The sequence below is a fragment of the Lemur catta genome, chromosome 10 (genome assembly GCF_020740605.2).
Source record: "Lemur catta isolate mLemCat1 chromosome 10, mLemCat1.pri, whole genome shotgun sequence".
Classification (NCBI taxonomy): Eukaryota; Metazoa; Chordata; class Mammalia; order Primates; family Lemuridae; genus Lemur; species Lemur catta.
The window spans coordinates 8,165,957-8,186,909 of NC_059137.1; the positions used below are offsets into that span (position 1 = coordinate 8,165,957).

A 20,953-nucleotide genomic window follows, 5' to 3' on the forward strand; every position below is an offset into this window, starting at 1 on the left:
GTGCTTGCAATTTAAGTAAACTGTCTTATACAGCATATTCATGAAATTTGTTTTTGAGTAAGACATAAAAATACTATAAATGTTGCCTCGGATTAATCTCAAAAACTTTATTTCAGAGGTTAATACGATGCCAGTAATGTAAGTGAACAAAGAAAATATTGTGGGAGCCATCACAATGAACAAATTGTGACATGGCTCACTAGTCATCATGATGATGACATCTCCTATGTCTAGAGATTGGTGTCTTTCAATAAATAGGTCACAATTAAGTGGGACTGATTGACACTATCATATTAAAAAGTCAATCAGGGCTGGGCACGGTGGCTCACGCCTGTAATCTTAACACTCTGGGAGGCGAAGGCGGGAAGACTGCTTGAGCTCGGGAGTTTGAGCCCAGCCTGAGCAAGAGCAAGACCCTATCTCTACTAAAAATAGAAAAAATTAGCCAGGTGTGGTGTTGTGCGCCTGTAGTCCCAACTACTCGGAAGGCTGAGGCAAGAGGATTGCTTGAGCCCAGGAGTTTGAGGTTGCTGTGAGCTAGGCTGAGGCCACAGCACTCCAGCTCAGGTGACAAAGCGAGATTCCATCTCAAAAAACAAAAAAAAGTTAATCAGCTGCAGCTGTCAAGTCACCCAACTGTATACTTAAGATCTTTGCAATTTTCTGCATGTAGATTATAGCTTAACAAAAAATATGCTTAAAAAAGTCATATAAAAATACATAGAATGCTAAACTTATACAGAAATTAATATCTACATGTATAGAGAAATTATATGTACATAAATTTTGTCTGATATTTACTTAGCTCTAATCCACCACTGCCTCGTCTTAGGGAAGAAGCACCCCTTCATGGGTCTCAGTTCCTACACTGTAAAATGGGGCTTGATTGGTGAATTAACTCCACAATTATTGATAACCCATAGTGCCTTCCTGTTGGATTTAATGAGAAAAGGCATATGAATCAGGAATCACGATGTCTAGCTTAAGCACAATGAATATTTTAATAAACAGAGGCTGTGAATCCCCGCTCTTCATCAGAAACACAGAGAAGAAAAAAGGTCTCTGTAGAAAGCTAGGAGTAAGCCAGAATTTGCTAAGGACTAAAATTTTCTCACTTTAGAACATAGCTCTGAGGGAGTAAAAAGTTTTCCTCTACCGTCTTAGTTCATTGCCTGAGACCTGCAAATTAAACTGACAAAAGACAGATTAACAGGAGAAAAAGCATACAAATTTATGTTTAATTTTATGTGCAGGCAGGTTCCAAAGTAAAGAAATAAAAAGCCAAAGAAGCAGTTAGACTTGGGAGCTCATATGCCATTTTAACAAAGGGCAATAAATTGTGCAGAAGTAACCAGACAAAGGATGAGGGGTTTGGGGCTTCTGGGGCTGGTAATCTGTGGGAAGGCACATATGGGGAAACTAATGGTAGGTAAGAGTTATTTAGTAAGGTTCCTCTCATCTCCATCGCCATCTCTAGTAATAAGGGTTCTCCTCTTCTTGGTGCAGGACAGGGGAGAGGGACACCTTCACAAAAGGAATTTATTCCCTGCTTTTAGGCAGATAGGGGAAGGGTAGAGAGTTCTTCCTGTGTCTGCATTTTCTCAGTTGCCTACAGCTCAAAATATTTTGGAGTGGCATATTCTGATCCCTTTCATAGCCAATACCAATATGGGAAAAATTTTAGTCTCAAACATAAAAATGAATGCCCATGGAACTGATGTGAACTTTGCCTTGACAGAGGTGGGGAAAGCCTAAAGCTACTTTTAAAATGACCTCTGTATTGTATTCTAAATTTCTGGACCAATTTAGATCCACTCCATGCTTATCTGTGCTCAGTTTTCCTCCAGACATATTCAAACCATGTAGTGGGAAAAAAGCAGCTTACTCTGTGCTTTTAAGGTCAAATTATATTTTTGAAAGATTTTCTAAAATGTTTACTTCACTAAGCTGCTCTGATTCTGAGATAGTCTCCAGAGAAAATGAAACTATGAAACCCACAGTGATCAAGAGCAGTGAGAGAAGGCGGGATATTCTTTAAAGAAAGCAAGATAATAGATAAACCAAACTTACGGAAATATAGGAGGCAAAAGTATTTAAACTAAGAACAATTTATTACTATAGGAGATGACAAGAAAACAACCAGCCTGTTTCTAAGGCCAAAATGAGATTTATAAAAACGAGTGCTGGCTAAGGTGAATTTAGGGCAGGACATCCCAAACTATTGCCTCTTAAAAAACACTGATTAAAAAGAGTGATACTATCTAATAACTATTTATAGTGTGCCCTTATAGTGTCCTGTACTGTACTTTTAGATGAGGTGAGCACCAAAAACGGGTTATTGGTCCTTGTGGAATAAGAAATTTGAAAGCACTGAAGACTTGAATAGTCAAAGGAATAAAATTCTTAGTAGTGGCATAACCTCCTTGAGGAAAAATGATTGTTTTTAGCAGTTATTCCTGCAGGGGACACTGAGCTCAACAGAGAGTAGGGCATCCAGAAAAGGGCCAGGATGTCCTGACAGGGAGCGAGACCATTCTCCTCCCTGATCTTAGGTCACACAGAGCAGCAACACAAGTCCTGATCTTTTGCGTGCGGTCTTTATTTTTTATCTCCATCTCACCTTGCATGGTGAAGGTCCACACCCCCCTTCCCTGGAAACCTCACTGCTCCTGAGCCTTCCTTAGCCTCTCTGCTAATAACTCCCCAAACCAAACCTCCAACTCGGATCTTTCTGGATAAGGTGCCATGGACACCCCAGCAGCCCCCAAGATATCCCATGCCCCAAATCAGAACTTACTCCCACTCCTGCATTCCGGACTCTGTTAGCAGAGCTGCTGCCCTCTTCCCAGTCACTCAAGTTACAAAGGTCAGAGTTGTCTCCTATGTCTCCTCTCACATCCTACATCTACTCAGTCACCAGGCCCTGCTACCACTCCCTCCACTGTGTTGCTTTTGGAATGTGTATGACATGTAACTGTGTATTTGTATTTCATTCTTAGAAGAGATAACACGCTCACTTGGTTCAAAACCCAGAGGATACAAGGCTGTACAGGAAAAAGTTTCCCCTCTCCCAGCCCCACATTTCCTCTCCCCATGAGCAACCTGCATTGTTTCTTGTGTGCCTCCCAGAGATGCTGTATGCATTTACAAAGAAAGAGAAATATATATTCCCCTTTCCCTCCCTATTTTTTTATACAAATGGTAGCACACTATATACAGTCCTATTCCTTGTTCTTATTATTTTTTCACTTGATGTATCTTGGCAATCTTTCCAAATCAGGACCAAACAAGCTCCTGTATTCCTTCTTATATTAAGTAGATGTAATTTTTTTTAACAAACCCTCTATTTAGATGGTTTCCAATCTTTTGCTGTTACTAATAACATTGCAACGCATACCTCGTATATGCCGCTTTGCACATGAGAATATCTGTAGAATTCCACACTGTCTTAGTGTCTTGCCTCACTTCCCCTTTCCATGTCTACTTCTCTGCTTTTGCTCAGAACTTCGCTGTTGTGGAAGCCTTCTAACTGGCACCTCTGCTCTAGTACTGTAGTAACTGACACATGACAAATATTTAGTGAGCACTTTATACATGCCAGGTCCTCTATTAAGACAGAAAGAACAAGGGAATAAAAAAGAAAACCCAGACCCACCCCATAAATCCTTGCCTGTCTCACAGTTGTTGGAGCTTTGAGAGCTTATCAATAAATCAAACCCTTTCTTCTCTGTGTTTGGAATCAGTTGAGCATTAGTGACAGGAGTCAGGCAAATGGAAATCAAAACAGGATTTCCTGGCTGTCAGTGTTTCATTGGCAAATAAGGCTGAATCCTACAGCCGAATGGGCTTCCTACTGCTTCACCCCAGGTGAACAACCCTCTTTGGGACAGTCTGGTCTGCAGAAAGGCAGACACCTGCCTGGATGGTGGCAAGGGGAATTGCTGTCTCAGGATCATCAAGCTCCAACAAGGGGGCAGAGACAAAGGTCCCTCACCTGCCTCTCAAAGACTCAGAGTGTTTTCCCATATGGGAACAGGAGGCACAATAACGCACAAGTTCTGTGGGCAATCAGATCTCAAGAGGAAGGAAAGGGGGAAGGAGTCAAGTTAGCCACCCCGCCTCTTTCCTCCATGGGAGTGGAGCAGAAGTCTCCTCACGGAAACACGGTAGCAGGGGAATAGAATTTCCCCTAACAGTAAACCAAAAAGCTTACTTTTCAGCACTGTGTTTTAAACTAAAGTGGCCCTTCACTCAGGAGCAAACTAAGTCTTTCAAAGCTTTTGAAAGCTGTTTATAAAATCTAAATAAAAAATTGCCTAGTATTTGTGTAATGCCTTGGTGACAAACTCTTTCAAATATATGGCAATTTTCCTCAAAAGATCAAAAAGTAAACTATTGTTAATTCAGCCTAGTGGGGGAAACTAAGTCTGAATTTTAGGCTGTTCAAGAAATCCAACTTTATTGTAGTATGTTGTAACTGATCACAGGAAAGATTGAGTAAAAAAAGAATTAGCATATACTTCAGAGGAGATTAAAAACCTTTCAAACTTTTTTCTCTCCCCTCTTGGCTGACATCCTCTTAAGGCAGAATGGCCCTGAATAATCCTCTTTTTAATAGCTTTCCCTTGTTTTTCACCAATAGATTCAGTTGCAAAACCTGTATGAAGAAATCTTATCTCACTTATGGTCAGTAATAGCCCTGAAACAAGGTTTTGAATTAGGAAAAGTGAGGAAAGCCTCAGAGAGCTTTGTAACCTGCCTTCTACCCTCCCACCCAACTGACACTACTCATAGGTGCTCCCTGACTTCCTAAACATCAAATTCAATTGTCAGCTTTTAGTTTTGATCTTCAAACTTTCTGCTGCATTCAAAACCTTAAGCCAGATTCCTGGGTCCCACCACCCGGGATTCTAATAGGTTCCATGATCCACGTTTTTGAAAAAATTTCCTGAGTTATCTTTGTGATCAGCCACAGATCATTCCCCTTTCAAAATCTTCCATTGGCTTTCATGACCTGTTTGTATAATCCTGCTCTTCAGCATCAGGCTGCTCCTTTCTTTTCCAAGGGTGCTTTGTTCACTGGGGCGAGAAAGAATTATCCCCTCATCCCCAGTTCCTAGATAACAGACACTTCCCCAACAGAACCAGGAATGGACATGTGACCCAGGCTAGCCAACTAGAGTCCTTCCGTAGGGTTCTTCTAACTGATGGGGAAGATTTTTCCTCCCAGGTTGCAAAGCTATCAGAATATAGCCCATGCTGCCTAAGTTCACATGGACTGCTGCACTGCGAAATCCACAGACAGTAGGAGATGGGGACAGACAGGCAGACAGAAACATGAAGAGTGGGGAAGAATAGGGATGGTAGTTGGGGGAGGAGGAGAAAAACATTTGACTTGACAGCATTTGAGTTCTTGGGCCTAGTCACCCCTGAAGCCAGATCCGTCCCTTTCCTCAGTTTGGTTCCATGAAACTGTATGTTCTCCTTTTTGGACTACGCTAATGTGAGCTGAGTTTCTGCTACTCACAACCAACAAGTCTGTCCCTAGTCAACTCCTTAATTGGGTTCTTCAGCATATGTTGCAGTGAAATTAACTTTTCTAAAGCAGACCTCAAACCACTTGCTTATTTCAAAAGCCAATGGGTGCCCGGGCGCAGTGGCTCACACCTGTAATCCCAGCACTCCGGGAGGCCGAGAGGGGGGCAGATCCTTTGAGCTTAGGAGTTCGAGACCAGCCTGAGCAAGAGAGAGACTCTGTCTCTACTAAAAATAGAAAGAAATTATATGGACAACTAAAAATATATATACAAAAAATTAGCCGGGCATGGTGGCACATGCCTGTAGTTCCAGCTACTCGGGAGGCTGAGGCAGTAGGATCGCTTGAGCCCAGGAGTTTGAGGTTGCTGTGAGCTAGGTTGATGCCACAGCATTCTAGCCCAGGCAACAGAGTGAGACTCTGTCTCAAAAAAAAAAAAAAAAAGCCAATGGGTGCCTCCCAACATCCGCAGGATTCAGGGCAACATTTTTGACGATATGTCCCCAGTCTGACTTTCCAGACTTCTTATCACTTCACAAGAGACAAACCAGGAAATCTGTTACTCCTCAAATGTGCTCTGAAGATTGTCCCTGCTTTGTGCCTGTGCCCATGCTGATCCTGCCCTCTAGAACACCCTCCTAGAACATTTCTGCCTATGAAAATCTACTTAGGAAAAAGAAAAGGAAGATCGTCTGCTTTCTCAAGGTCCACTTCACCTTATTCTCCCTAAGAAGACTTTCTAAGTACTCCCTGTCCCAAAGGATGTTACTGAATCCCTCTTCAGTGACAGCATTTCTCTACATAATCTTTGTTTTATTCTACCTTGGATTTTCGGCCGTCTCATCTTAGGGCCCTTTTATTAATGACCAGATCAATGACCCTGAGTCAAAACTCAGAGGCTCACTTCCCCACCCCACAACCCATACGGTTACCAGGTTCACTCTAATCTTTCTCTTCAATATTTTTCAAATCAATCCCATTGTTCCTGTCACTCATCACAACTCTCAACATCTCCTACCTTCATATCTCCTACTCTAATAGGTCTCCCTGCCACCAGCCTTAACCTATTGCAAGCTAGCTGGCTGTCTACAGATACCAGTTATCTTTCCAATATGCAAATCTGATCATGCTAGAGACTTAAGGCCAATGGCTGCCACTCCCCAAGGGCTTGGCTTCTGTTTCCCTCCCCAGGCTCACTGCCCACCAGTCCCCAAGGAGCATCAGCCAATCCAGTCCATTGGTCGTTCCCTAACAATGCTGCTCACCTTTGTGCACATGGTCTCCTGTTTGGGAAGGCCTCCCCCAACTCTGCCTTGTAAAGTTCCCATCTTTCATTCTCCCTCCATTGAGTAATCTTCTTAGACTGCCTGAGGTAACAGCACTTTTATAAGCACCCACTTGATCTGGAAGGAACACCTTCTTTGCATCCTCAGTGACTGGCACAAAGTCCAGCACAGCATACAGTTGCCCAGTAAATTGTTTAATAGGTACCAGAAGACTTTTCTGACAGAGAGGAGGTATTTGTATTACTTAGCACAAGACCCAACTTTGTGCTTGGTCAACTTCATTAGTGTCCAGCACGGTACTGTTACATTCTTCACTTCACAGACGCCCTGTGGACGCTGACATCCCACCAATACTTTTCCAATGATTGCACGCCTGAGTGCACTGAGGTTAAGGGATGGTCACTGGAGACAGACCTAAGTCCAAACCCTGCTCTGTCACTTACAAACTGTGTGTCCTAGACAAGTCTCTTAATCTTGCAGGGACTCAGCTCCCTTATCTATAAGGTGGAGATAACAGTAGCTACCTCATTGGGGGTTTTGTTTGTTTATTTTGTTTTTTTGTGAAGACTAAATGAGAAAATGCCTTTAGAATCTTTGGCCAAGTGCCTGGTACACAGGTGATCGATAAATATTGTTGAACAAATGAGCTAATGAGTGGACACCCGTAAAGTGGTAGTGATTCTTAAAGACACACTTTTCTAGCCCGTTTTCCAGAGAACCCAACAGCTGGCTGCAAGTACAATCAGGTTTCAAGTCCGGTCCCTGAGTGTGAGGTCCAGGGTCCATTGCCACATACGGCTCAACGAGGCTAACAAGCGGGAGAGCGCAGCTCAGGCATGGTCGCTGGGCCACCCCGCACCAGCCCCGGTCCCGGGAGCCCCGCCCGCCCGGTTCTCACCCAGCTTTGTCATCCTACGGCCGCCAATCACAAGGGCCCGGTCCTACCCCTCACCGACCCACCAATAGGGCCAGCAAGGCGCCTGCCCGGAGGTGCTTCCGCTGTGTCTCATAGGCGCTCCCGCAGTCCTGCCCCCCCCTTTACTACGTCATCGCGTGGTGCACGGTGGGGCTTGTAGTCTAGGTAGGAGGCAGTAGGGGCCCGGCCCAGGGGACCACTGTAACTCTGGCCCAGCCCGGCACGCCAGCGCTGCAGGGCCTCGGGTTATCTCCACACCCTCTAGACACAAAATTCCCCCTTCTAAGTTGTAGTAATGAAGGAAGGAACACCGGCCATCTCCCCGCCCCGCCTTTTACGGTAGCTGAAGCCCTGCGTTCCCCTACACCCCTGCAGTGCGCTGGGCCACCCAGGACCCTGGTTTACCAGGTGTGTCTCGCTGAGACAATTCAGTATTAACTGAAAGTGTAAATCTCTGTTTCACATCAAGGAGACATTCAATTCTCATGTTCTCCTAAGAGGCAATTCACGAAAGGTATGGTAGTGACTTCTGACTTCGCTACTTTCCATTAGGCTTCTGCCGCAGAACTGGCAATCACGAATTTATCTCAGTCATGTGAACCTTCTACATTCCAAACTGCATTACCTCGCAAGATCATAAAAGCAATCAATGGCGCCCCATTGCCTAAGATACAACGTTCAGACCCCTTAGCGTCATAATAATTTTGTACACTGTATTTATTTAATAATTATGTGTGGCTCCTTTTTTTTTTTTTTTAAGCAGTGTTTCTCGACATTTGCAGTAGATGAGAATCACCTGGGGAGTTTTTTTGTTTTTGTTTTTAAGAGACTGAGTCTTGTTCTGTCGCTCAGGCTGTAGTGCAGTGGCCTGGTCATAGCTCACTGCAGCCTCTAACTCCTAGGTTGAAACAATCCTCTTGCGTCAGCCCCCAGAGTAGCTAAGACTACAGGTGGGCGCCACCATGCCTGGCTAATTTTTTTTTTATTTTTTGTAGAGACAAGGTCTTGGTATGTTGCCCAGGCTGGTCTCAAACTCCTGGCCTCAAGGGATCCTCCTGCCTTGGCCTCTCCAAATGGTGGGATTATAGCTGGGGAGGTTTTTAAAAGTACTAATGCTTGTGTCCCGCCCTAGAACTCAGAATTTTAGAAGGATAGTGCAGATTTCTATACGTTTTCAAAGCTCCCTAGGTGATTTTCAAGTGCATCCAAGTTGAGAACTGCTGGTTTAACACCTGTCAGCATTGCCTGAGCATACCCTCATGGATGGGAGCCTTTGCTTTGTGGCATCCCTGGTTTAAAGGGGCCTTCTTCCCTCTGTATGCCTGTCAATGCTCATCCCACAAGGCTGAGCTCAACTGTTACCCCTTCTTTTCCCTCACTCTCCAGCAGGTGAAGCACGTCATCCATGCTTCTGTCTGTCTCCCTGGACAATTTGGGAGTTCCTTGAGGGCAGGCATCCTAAGGTGTCCTCTTTCATCCACTCCAGATCCACTGAATCAGGCATAAATTGTGTTTTAAACCCTACAGGTGATTCTGATCCATGCCCCTACCTAGGAATTTGCTTCACAATAGCACAGGGTTCAGTTAGCATCCATAAATATTTGTTGCATTGAACTAATGAAGCATCTCATTTGTTTTGAAGTCAGTCATATTGTTCCACCTAGTTGCTTTTGAGTCCCCCTGTAAAGCTAAGCACCCGTTTCTTGTACTATCTTCTTTTTTTTTTTTGAGACAGGGTCTCGCTTTGTTGCCCGGGCCAGAGTGAGTGCCGTGGCGTCAGCCTAGCTCACAGCAACCTCAAACTCCTGGGCTTAAGCGATCCTACTGCCTCAGCCTCCCGAGTAGCTGGGACTACAGGCATGCGCCACCATGCCCGGCTAATTTTTTCTATATATATATTTTAGTTGGCCAGATAATTTCTTTCTATTTTTAGTAGAGACAGGGTCTCGCTCTTGCTCAGGCTGGTCTCGAACTCCTGAGCTCAAGCAATCCACCTGCCTCGGCCTCCCAGAGTGCTAGGATTACAGGCGTGAGCCACCACGCCCGGCCTGTACTATCTTCTTCATTCATTTACTTATTTGTTCATCCAACAACTATTATCATACACCATAACAAAGGCCTAGGGGTTCAAGAATAAATCAGAAAACATAGTTACCAGCCTATAGGAATTATAGTCTACTGACATAATGGTTATATTTTAGTTATTATAATAATTTCTTTTGTATTATATTGGAATTTTTTCCTTCCATTTGATATTCAAGATTAAGGAAAATATCTTATTCTCTAATATCCCCAGTATGTTGCTGGCATATAGAAGGCATTGTGTAGATGTTTAGTGAATGAAGGCAACACATTGCATAGCACTTAACACAACTGTTAGTGTTTGTGTGATTATTTGATTAACGGCTATCTGTCCCATAAATAGTAAACCCCCTAATAAAGCTATCTGTCCCATGAATAGTAAACCCCCTAATGACAGGAACGGAATCTATTTTGCTTGTTGTTCCTGGCCCAGGACTTGTACAGAGTAGGTGCTCAATGAATATTGCTAAATACATGAATAAGACATCATTAAGAACAGAAATGCAATCTCCCAACCAAACATTCACTCCTCTCTTCCCCCCCACTCTCCCTCAAAAGATAAAAAGTATATTCTTCCTGAATATTAAGGATTTCAAGTTATAATGAACATGAGCCCAAACTCAGATAATGCTTCTTTTACTTACTTACAGGTTGACCTGGGACTCTAGTTCTGGGTCTTTTGTTGGCCACGTCTGAAGGGGCTGGATGCCGAAGGAGAGCGAGGACTTTGCTTTCCACAGAAGAGTTTGTGCCATCTGACTCCCACAGGACCCCTTTGATAGCGGATCCATCAGAGGGCCTGGAGGCTGAGCTGCTGTCCTGAAGCAGAGGAGTCGGGAAAGGCACTGAGAAACAAAGAAATGCAGGCAGTCCTTGGCCTATTCTGCCACTCCACCCCAAGGCCAGCCCCACTCATAAGCTAGAAGGAAGGAGAAGCCGAGGCCCGCCCAAGACCCAGGGACCCCACCAAGACTGCAAGACTGCACATGACCTTTCTGCACAAAGGAAAGCATCATGCTCTGGAACAGTCCAAATCCTATCACATCCCTTAGCCATGAATTAAGGCAATGGGGTCCAAGGTGAAAGGTGGTCCAGTGAGCATTTGAGAAATCACAAACTTATTTAGAAAAAGGCAAATTTAATTTGGTAAGGGAAGCCATGTCTGGAATGCTTCTGGAGAATAACCGGTGTGGGGACCATATGGCCATCCCTGGAGTCATCCAGGAGTACTTGGTTTATCTCCTGATTTCCAATTTAAAAACCCAAGAAAAGCCATAAAAAGGGCCTAGACTGGCAACAACACTGGAGGCAAAAATGACCAAAGCCCACATTTCAAGAGTATTGGCACACAGTGTGTAAGTAGTAAGTGCTTGTTAAATTGATAAATGGATTGTTCATGGGAATAAATTGGGAAGTGCATTCCTAAGATGTGCCTGCTCCTTTCTCTGACGACACATCGAGGAGGTGGAAAAGGCAGTTCTGGGATGAAGAGGCTGCTCTGTTAGGAAATCTAGGCATCGTGTTCCTTCTGACTAGAATTATTTTCTTTGTCAATTAGCAGTTTTCTTCACTCACCTCTACCTCAAGTAACAAGACAACAACACCCAATTACTTGGAAATAGGAAAAAATAAAAAAGCAATCTTGAATAACACTTTGGTCAAAAGGAGTCTCTTTGATGTCTGCTTAAGAAAGACTGTGACAAGGCAAAAAACAAAAGGTGTAATGGTTCAGAGCAGCGTTACACATGAGGACGGAGTCTGCTATCCACTGGATGCCAAGAAAGTGACTCCACACGGCCTGGGTATTTGGATGCAGACAGGCACTGCTCACTCCCAAGCTGCACTAGTGGTGCCAAGTAGACCCAAGGCTGCAGGTATGTGAAAAAACCAACAAAAGTCACTCTAGTGACCTATGCCTAGTGCAGGAAGGATTTAAGACCCACCTAACTCCTACCTGTGCCCTTTGTTCTTCCCTCTTGCCAGGTCCCCCTAGTATTCCTCCTTTGTAAATGATGACTCAGCTTCCCCATCACCTGTCCTGGGCCCAAGAAACCACTTGCTGCCTGCCTGACTCAGACTGCGAGAGAATCTTACCCTTTCCTGGCTTTGAGCCATCACTTATCTTGGCAGCAACTAGATACACATCAAAGGCTCAAGCCTTCCGTTAAGAAAATGGGCAAGACGCCAAGGTTCTGGTATGTTATCAGTTGTTCTTTACTAAAAGGAACCCCAAGTACTCTAAAACCCAGTGTCACTAGAGTTTATGGCTGCCTTAGTGATAAACTGACAAATAAAACACAAAGCAGGACTTCAGGAATGAGAGACTTCTTTTTCTTTTTTTTTCTTTTGAAGCCTCCAGATTTCTGTTGATTACCAAGATAATAATAATTGCACGCAAAAGATTTATTAAGCAAGTGTTCTCAGTGGAGGAGGCAGGACAGGGAACGGGAAGAAGCCAAGTGAGGCTTCAGTTTCAGGCAAAGCCCTGTGAAGGGCTGCTTCAATCTGACTGAAGCTGTGCTGTCCAACTTGGTAGCCACTAGCCACATGTGACTATTGAGCAGCTGAAATGTGGCAGTCCAAAGTGAGGTGTGTAACACATATACTGGTGTTTGAAGACTTAGTTCAAATAAAAAAGAATGTTAAACATCTCCTTAATGATTTTTTACACTGATTACCTGTGGAATGATAATAAAATACATTATTGGAAGGAATTTTAATGTAGTTACCAGAAAATATAAAATTACATATATAGTTTGCTTTATATTTTGGACAGTGCTACTTGAGGTAAATGACCTCAGTGTTGGCCCTTCCTAAGACAAGGGGCTGGGCTTGCTTATCCCTGCAGCCCTTGGTCATGGGCTGAGGTCGTAGGGTAGGGTTGGGTGGGGTGCAGGTGATGGAAAGCCCCCAGGTCCTTCACGCTCTCTGCACACGTGGGGTGCAGGAATGGAGAGCAGTCCACCTACTAAGAGTCGCTGGTGGGGGGTGTTGGAGGCACATGGACCTGAGGACGGGAGAAGAGCACAGAAAGGGTAAGGGGATGTAAGGGGATCCAAGAGGATCCAAGAGGCCCAACCGTGTCCATGACACTCCACCCCCTTCCTCTGCAGTTTGGGTTCCTACCACTCTTTCCTCCACGTATCGGCAATGCAACATATCTGCTTAGACTATACAATGTCCTGTAACTTTACTCAAAGGAACCCCAAGTCCTCTAAAACCCAGTGTTACTAGAGTTTATGGCTGCCTTAGTGATAAACCGACAAATAAAACACAAAGCAGGACTTCAGGAATGAACTAGGTTTTTCTACCTAAACCATCAGTCTTACACATCTTTCAACATCCGTATATAGATGCATCCTTAATATGGAATTTTCAGAGTGAGATAACCTTATACATTGTTTATATTCTTTTAGCTTTTTAAATCTGTAAATGTTGAGATGATTTAATTGTCTTAAATGTTCTTTTCTAGCCCTTTAATCTTTGAGATTCTATTAAAAAATTTAAATGCTAGTTCTTTTAAACATTTCCCCTCATTTAATTTTATCCTTTACCATATTTTACCCTTGGAGTTCTTTTTTACACTTCCATCTAATTCTTTTTTTTTTTTTTTTTTTTTTTTGAGACAGAGTGTCACTTTGTTGCCCGGGCTAGAGTGAGTGCCGTGGCATCAGCCTAGCTCACAGCAACCTCAAACTCCTGGGCTTAAGCGATCCTACTGCCTCAGCCTCCCTAGTAGCTGGGACTACAGGCATGAGCCACCATGCCCGGCTAATTTTTTTGTATATATATTTTTTAGTTGGCCAGATAATTTCTTTCTATTTTTAGTAGAGACGGGGTCTCACTCTTGCTCAGGCTGGTCTCGAACTCCTGACCTCGAGCGATCCACCCGCCTCGGCCTCCCAGAGCTAGGATTACAGGCGTGAGCCACCGCGCCCGGCCCCATCTAATTCTTTAACTACATTTTCTAACATTCAGATTTTGTCTAATCACTGTTAATTTTAATCCATTTATTCATTTCTTTTATCTTTTCTGAACTTTCTAAATTTAAAAAATGTATGTTCCTCTTAACCTTTGATATATTTTATCTTTATCGTCTCTTTAAAATGTGTAGCAGTTGAAGAACTTCTTGGAAAGAAGGCAGAATAAGTGCTCATTTGCTTAACTCCTTGGAACTCATAGAAAAAAGCAAAAATAGCTCAACATATAGAAGAAAACTTACTGAAACAAGAGAATGGCCAAACTCCACACAATACCTCCAGAGAATCTGCTTGTACAATTAAGTGTAGATAAAGTGAAAGAGACCACCGAGATTCTGCACATCCTACCTAATGTGGGGGAAATGAGCAGGAAGGTTCTGAAGGTCCAACCAGGCCCCATGCAGGACAAAGATGGACAGCAAGGGCAGATTTGTTTTTTCACTGCCCCAGATACCTAAAGAGAAGGGGTGGCCTTTTGGGAAAGACTGAGGAAAGAATGATAAGTGATCTTAGGAGCCACTTGAATCTCTTGAAAGACATTAAGCAAAAGTACATGTGAACCGCCAAGGTAAGGACCCTGACTGAGTCATGGGAAATCACACTGACCGAGACCCTCTTTGGAGCGGCCTGTTTGCCCTGAGATGAGGGGAAAGCTAGAAATTCAAGGGAAGCTCTGCCAGAGGCTCAGGAACAGCACGGAAACAGGGGACTCAGCACAATGGCAGGAAAGGATGGTGGAAACAGACCATAGGTTCCCACTGCCTCACCACCTTTGTACCCTGCCTACTTCCTAAAGCCAGGCCTCCAGCCCAAGTTCTGAAAGAGAAGATCCAACCATTGCTCAGATAAAGAGGGAGGGGAGTCGAAGTGGACCCACCCACATCATGAGTGGGTAAACACAGACCCAGACAGAGCTGCTTCTATTCACAGATGAATGTGCAGGACTAGCTAGTGCAGGACCTGTGAAAAATGGCAGCAAAGGGCAGATGATCAGAAGATTTTAACAGGGATCAGATGAAAAATAAAATACAATGGCTTTGTTCTCTCAGAAAGTGAGAGAACAAGGCCTCTCTCAAAACAAAAGATCAAATAATACAACAGACTTTCTAAGGCTCTGGATATTTATCCCAGAACATGGCAGGAAAAAGGATGATTCAGTGCGGAGTTACTTCCTGGGGGAGTGGACCTAAAGGGGAGGAAATGAGGGTATCCCTGAGCGAATCTCCCATGGAGGGTGTTTTTACATGTGTATGGCTTCTTATTAGACTGAGGACAGTCCTGTGGTTTACAATTTTCTCCTCTTATGTTGTGACTCCCAAACTCTAAGTGTGCCTTGAGTCTTAGGGACGGGGGCAAAGAGAAACATGGCTGACTTCACAGTTAGGCCCCTGCTTATGACCTCAAGGAGGCAACAGCAGTCCACTGAGAACTTGTCTAGGAGCTCCAGGCTGGTCCTGCAGCTGTGGCAGCCACGGCCAGGCCTGGTGAGGCCTCATGATGCAGTGAGAAGAGACCATGGAAGAATATAACTGTGACACAAGAGGTATCTTGCCTGGTAGTAGGGAGACCACCACATGAAGCACAATGGCATAAAAGGTAGCAAGATCTCAGTTCTGGCTCCTTCATCTTTGCAGATAACGTACTGCCCTCATAGCAAACTTGAGCCACGTCCTGGGACACATGGGAAGCTTCAGGGAGCCACACTTACTCACTTGCACTCTTGATCTTGCACATTCCTTGTTCTGATTTATTTGCTGGAAACAGTCTTAACCCAGGCATAAATCATCATTCTTCCCTGTCTTCAATCCAAGATCAGCTTTTGAGGTTGGAGCTGACTTGGCTACCAAGTGAGCAGTAGCCCCGCAGAGCTGGGCAGGTGGGAAGCCCCAGTGAACAGTTGGACAAATCAGTGGACAAATCAGGAGTAGATACCAGATTTCCTCTGTCCCCAAATCTAAACTGCCCCCTCCATACATACTGCTTATCCTATAACATTCTACTCTATGGCACTCATCCCTTTAGGATGTTGTCCTAGTACTGTGTTTACTGGTACAGTCTTTCTCTCTTCACTAGAATGTCTGCTCCATGAGAGCAGGAACCCCATCTGTCTTCTGTATCCCCAGCACCTAGCACACAGAAGTGCTCCATAAATATTTGCTGAATGAATAAATGAGTACAAAAATGCCAAAAACATTAGAAAAATATTCATCTCGGGCCAGGCGCTCATGCCTATAATCCTGGCATTCTGAGAGGTCAAGGTGGGAGAATTGCTTGAGGTCAGGAGTTCGAGACCAGCCTGAGCAAGAGCAAGACTCGGTCTCTACTAAAAATAGAAAAATTAGCTGAGTATCATGGTGTGCACCTGCAGTCCCAGCTACTTGGGAGGCTGAGGCAGGAGGATCGCTTGAGCCCAGGAGTTTGAGATTGCTGTGAGCTAGACTGATGCCATGGCACTCAAGGCAACAGAGTGAGACTCTGTCTCAAAATCAAAACAAAAGCAAACAACAACAACAAAAAAAAAAAAAAAAGAAAAGAAAAGAAAAATATTCATCTGGCAAAAGGAGAATGTGTCACGTTGATATGGCCTTTCTTGAATGAGGTCATTGGTGGCTTCAGCCAGACTGACGTGAAACCTGCTCCATTGCTTTCCCAATCTCTGACAGGCAGCTGCTATTGCAGGGACTGTGACGAGTGCACAGAAGCAAAGACAATCCATCTGCAAAACATCCATCTGGGCTTGGTATATGGAACTGATGCTGGAAAACACTTAATGGCTGGCAGTGCTTCTAGAGATACTTTTTTCTCTGGTCGTAAAATGCAAGACATATTTATGTCCTCACTTCCATTTGTGCTAAAACTGTGGGCTCACTGACAGTTATGGATGGGAAGTCCACTGCAAGCAGCCATCTGAGGCTGCAGTGCCCACTTTTACCTCCTCATCCACTAAAGCAGCTCCCAGGATGGGCGTGCCACTATGTGGGAGCACACATGCACGGAACCTCTGACTGGTGTGCTACCCACTCTCCATCAATGTCATGTTTATTTTTGCTATGACTGAAGATAGACTGTGTGGCAGATACTGTGGAATGACTTGCACAATCCCACTTCAGTCCCCATCTACTGTGCAAAAGCAGGAAAGCTAAAACCTAAATATCTTCAACTCCTTTGCAGTTAGGGATCTGGACATGATCTACATTCCATGAATCAGATGTACTCAGGGGGGCTCTGATTTGGAACTGAGCCAAGCAGAGCAAAAGAGAAGATACAAGGCATCATTTTGCTTTGGCATATCATGACAGGGGTATTATGGTCTAGAGTCAGTGGCCTCTTGATTCTCCAGCTTTCTTTTTTATTTCTTTTCTCAGAATGTGACCTCATTTGGAAGATTCTCCAGCTTTCTGAAGCAGCAGTGGCAGCTCCAGGGACCGAGGCAGAATCAGCAGTGTGGTTCTATAGTTAGTGAAGGTGGCAGCAGCTTCTTGTCATGAAGTGGCAGCTTTCCTTTCCTAAAGGTAGCAGAGCAGAGTGGTCCTGGGAGCTCAGACTGCAGTCGGTTCTCTGAACCCTCCAGTGACTTTGTGAGCACTTAATTCCCTGGATTCGTATGAAATCCCTTTCTGCTTCCACTGGGTAGGGTGGAGTCTGTTGTCTGCAACAGATTACTGACTGATATGCATTTTACAGTGTCTGTCAGGTTGGATTGTGAGCTTAACAGTTCATGTGACCCTGTGCAAAGCACAGAATGGGGCAATAGAGTCTTCCAGTAGCAGCACAGGAATAACCTCCAGTGGGCAACACAAAGAGACTGTATATTTTTACTGGAATACATAGGAATGCTGCCTTTGGAGTATAAAAGAGAGCTTGTGCAAAGCACTAGGCATTTCTGCTCAAGCAGCAAAGAAATTGGAGGGGGGAGCCACAGTGATAGCACACTGAGGGTACTTCTGAGGTCATGTCACCCTGGAGTGGGACTGTGCTGTTACTGTTGCTGACCTGCTTAACATTGTTTGAATGTTTTCAAGTATGCCACCAAAAGTTGCTATATCCCAAAGTATGCTGAAAACATAAAATAGTTGAGAAAGACTAATCTAACTTATAGACGCTTTAACATTTCCAATAATAAAATTTTTACTGCACTGTAAAGCAAGCCATCTTAGCTTTGGCAGAACTAACTGCGGGAAGGTACTTTCATGTACTGAGTCCAGTCTGTTTCATTATACCTCATACCCACTATGATTTCAGGGCTAGCCCAGGGCCATATACTGAGTGGGCCTAATTCCTTTTTCATGTGTCACTCTTTCAAATGTGGGAAGGCAGCTGTGATATTATGAGATATGTGTGTGACACACATACACACACACACATACACACACACACACACACAATTAGTTTTTGTCCACTGTTCCTGGCTCATAACTCCCATATCCCTCATTACAGTCTTTTGCTATAATGTTGGGGCACTTTAGCCCTCAGGAGCAGGCCTCAGGAAACAGAGTCTCTCTGAACATCTTCCTTCCCCTGCCCCAGGCAAGACTCTAATCTGACTGTGGGTCCACCTCATTCCAGAGAGGGTCCTTCCCCATACCCTAGAGGAAGGAATGCTACAAAGAAAGGCTAAGAAAAGTCTGATCAGACAGGCCTTGCTGGGTTCAGATCAGGTGGTTTTTGTCCAATCACATTTTTACATGGTTGTTAATCATGCCTATATAATGAAGCCTCCATAAAACCCCAAAGGACAGGGTTTGGAGAGCTTCCGGATAGCTGCACACGTGGAAGTTCCAGGAGGGTGCTGCGCTCAGGGAGGGCATGGAAGCCCCATACCCCTTCCCCCATATCTCACCCTACATATCTCTTCATCTGTACCCTTTGTATTGTCCTTTATTATAAACCGGTAAATGTGTTTCCCTGAGTTCTGTCAGCTACTCCAGCAAATTAATCAAACCAATCATGGGAACCCCAACTTGAAGTTGGTCAGTCAGAAGTTCCAGAGGCCTAGACTTGTGACTGGTATGGGGGGGGTGCAGTTTTGAGGACCGAGTTCCCAACCTGTGGGATCTGACACTAAATAGATAGAGTTGGAATTGAATTATAGGACACCAGCTGGTGTCTGCTGCAGAACTGATTGCTGGTTTGGTGGTGAGGAGAAACCCTTCCCCACATTTGGTCACCAAAGTCATCTTCTGTTTTGATGACTGTCATGGTGTAATAGCAGAGGGAAACACAGTTTGAGTCCCGCCCCTGAATAGCAGCTATCATATCCTCTGTGAATTTTCTTTCTGTAAAACATCCCTTCCTTATACTGAAATCTCTTCCCTTTTATGGATCACTTCCATCAGATATAAACATCTTTATAAAACAAAAGCAAAAAAACCCAAAGCAAAGCAAACAAAACCAACAAACAAAAAACAAGCTTTCAACTCAGATTCCCTCCACCCTGCAAAGAGTTGACTATTCCTTGTTTCCAGTTCATCTTCTGGTTACCTCTTGAAGCCAGGCCAGTGATATTTTCAACTTCACCATTCCAAAGAAACAGTCTTGTCAAAGGCCAACAATGAACCAATGATGCTAAACCCAGTAGTCAATTCTTAGTTCTTCATTTTGTTTGACCTACTGGCAACATTTGACATAGAAAATCATTTCCTCTATTTTTTTAAAAAAAATTATTTATATTCATCTTACAGCCTTCAAATAAAAAAATTTTTAATCACATATTTCTATGACACATTAATGTATCTATTTCACATTCAAGTCTCAAAGTCTACATTTCCCTTGGGACGTATATGAAAAATGAATCCAAGTCCACTAACCATAGTCACCCTTCCTGACTAATAAAGTTTCTTTACTGATTCCCTTTTCCTAAAGTCTCCTGATATCCCTTTTTTCCTAGAAATTTTGGCCTTTCCCTATTTCACTGTGATTCATAGTCACATTAAAGAACAACAACCTTGATGTATTCTTTCAAACATTTCCTACCTGAGGATTCATATCTGTCCTGTCATTAAGGCAGCCACCAATGACAAGTAGCTATTGAACGCTTAAAAATGTAGCTAGTCTGAATTGAGATGTGCTATAAATGTAAAATGCACACTAGATTTTGAAGACAGTACCAAAAATAAGTAAACTATTTCAATAATTTGGCCACTAGAAAATTTTAAATTACACATGCATTCTATTCTTGCTATTACTAGAAGAAGCTACTTGCTTTTTTTCACTTAACATATATGTATATCCTAGATATTTTTCCAAGTCAGAAATATAGATTGATATCAATCTCCCTAACAGATGATTAGCAATGTATTACCACACTTCTGATGGACATTTTAAAAAACTTTTACAGGTACTATGGTCTGAATGTTTGTGTACTCCAAAATTCATATGTTAAACTTAATCCCCAATATGACAGTATTAAGAGGTGGGTCCTTTGGGGAGGTGACTAGGTCATGAGGGCTCCACTCCCACGAATGGGATTAGTGCCCTTGTAACAGAGGCCTGAGAGAGCTTGTTCACTCCTTCTGTTACCTGAGGACACAGAAGGCCCCATCTATGAGGAATCGGCCTTTACAAGACACCAAATCTGTTGGTGCTTTGATCTTGGACTTCCCAACCTCTAAAACTGTGAGCTATAAATTTCTGTTGTTGATAAATTACCCAGTTTAAGCTATTTTGTTATATCTGTGAATGGACTAGGACAATAAAGAATCCTATGGTAAATAGCCTTCTACATAAATCCCTTTGGGCAGTCTCACTTCATTGCTGACTCATATTTGCTTACTGTCCTCTAAGAGCCTAACTTCAGAGACAATCAGACATGGGGTTTCTGTTTCCCCACATCTCTACACACTCTGCCTCTCTACATCTCTGCATGCTGCTTTAGAATTTTTTTCCCCCAGGAAAATCAGCAGTGAGTCTCACTGTAGAGGCCAAATCTCTTATAATTTTCCAACAGCATTGTTTGTCAGACTTCATCGCTCTTCAGATCTTTAACTCTGGAAACCAAACAACCAAATGTAATTTCTCATATTAACTTTCTAAAGCAAAACTAATTTGACTATTGTCTTCCTCCAAGAAAGGAAGCTGGTTTGCATTAATTTAAAATCTTAGTGAATAATAAAAGTTGTTTTTTTCTGCTCTTAGGAAAGCAGACCTAATATAA

At 43.5% G+C, this 20,953-nt stretch overlaps 1 protein-coding gene across 2 annotated transcripts in view; it reads right to left on the bottom strand.

Moving 5' to 3' along the window:
• The window catches only part of GARNL3 (GTPase activating Rap/RanGAP domain like 3), a 150,687-nt gene that overhangs the window by 122,442 nt on the left and 7,292 nt on the right, over positions 1-20,953 (bottom strand). For both annotated transcript variants that reach the window (XM_045563395.1, XM_045563394.1), the window contains exon 2: positions 10,469-10,639. In XM_045563395.1, coding sequence (XP_045419351.1) covers positions 10,469-10,611 — 143 coding nt within the window. In that variant the 5' untranslated portion in view covers positions 10,612-10,639. The remainder of the gene's footprint in view (positions 1-10,468; positions 10,640-20,953) is intronic.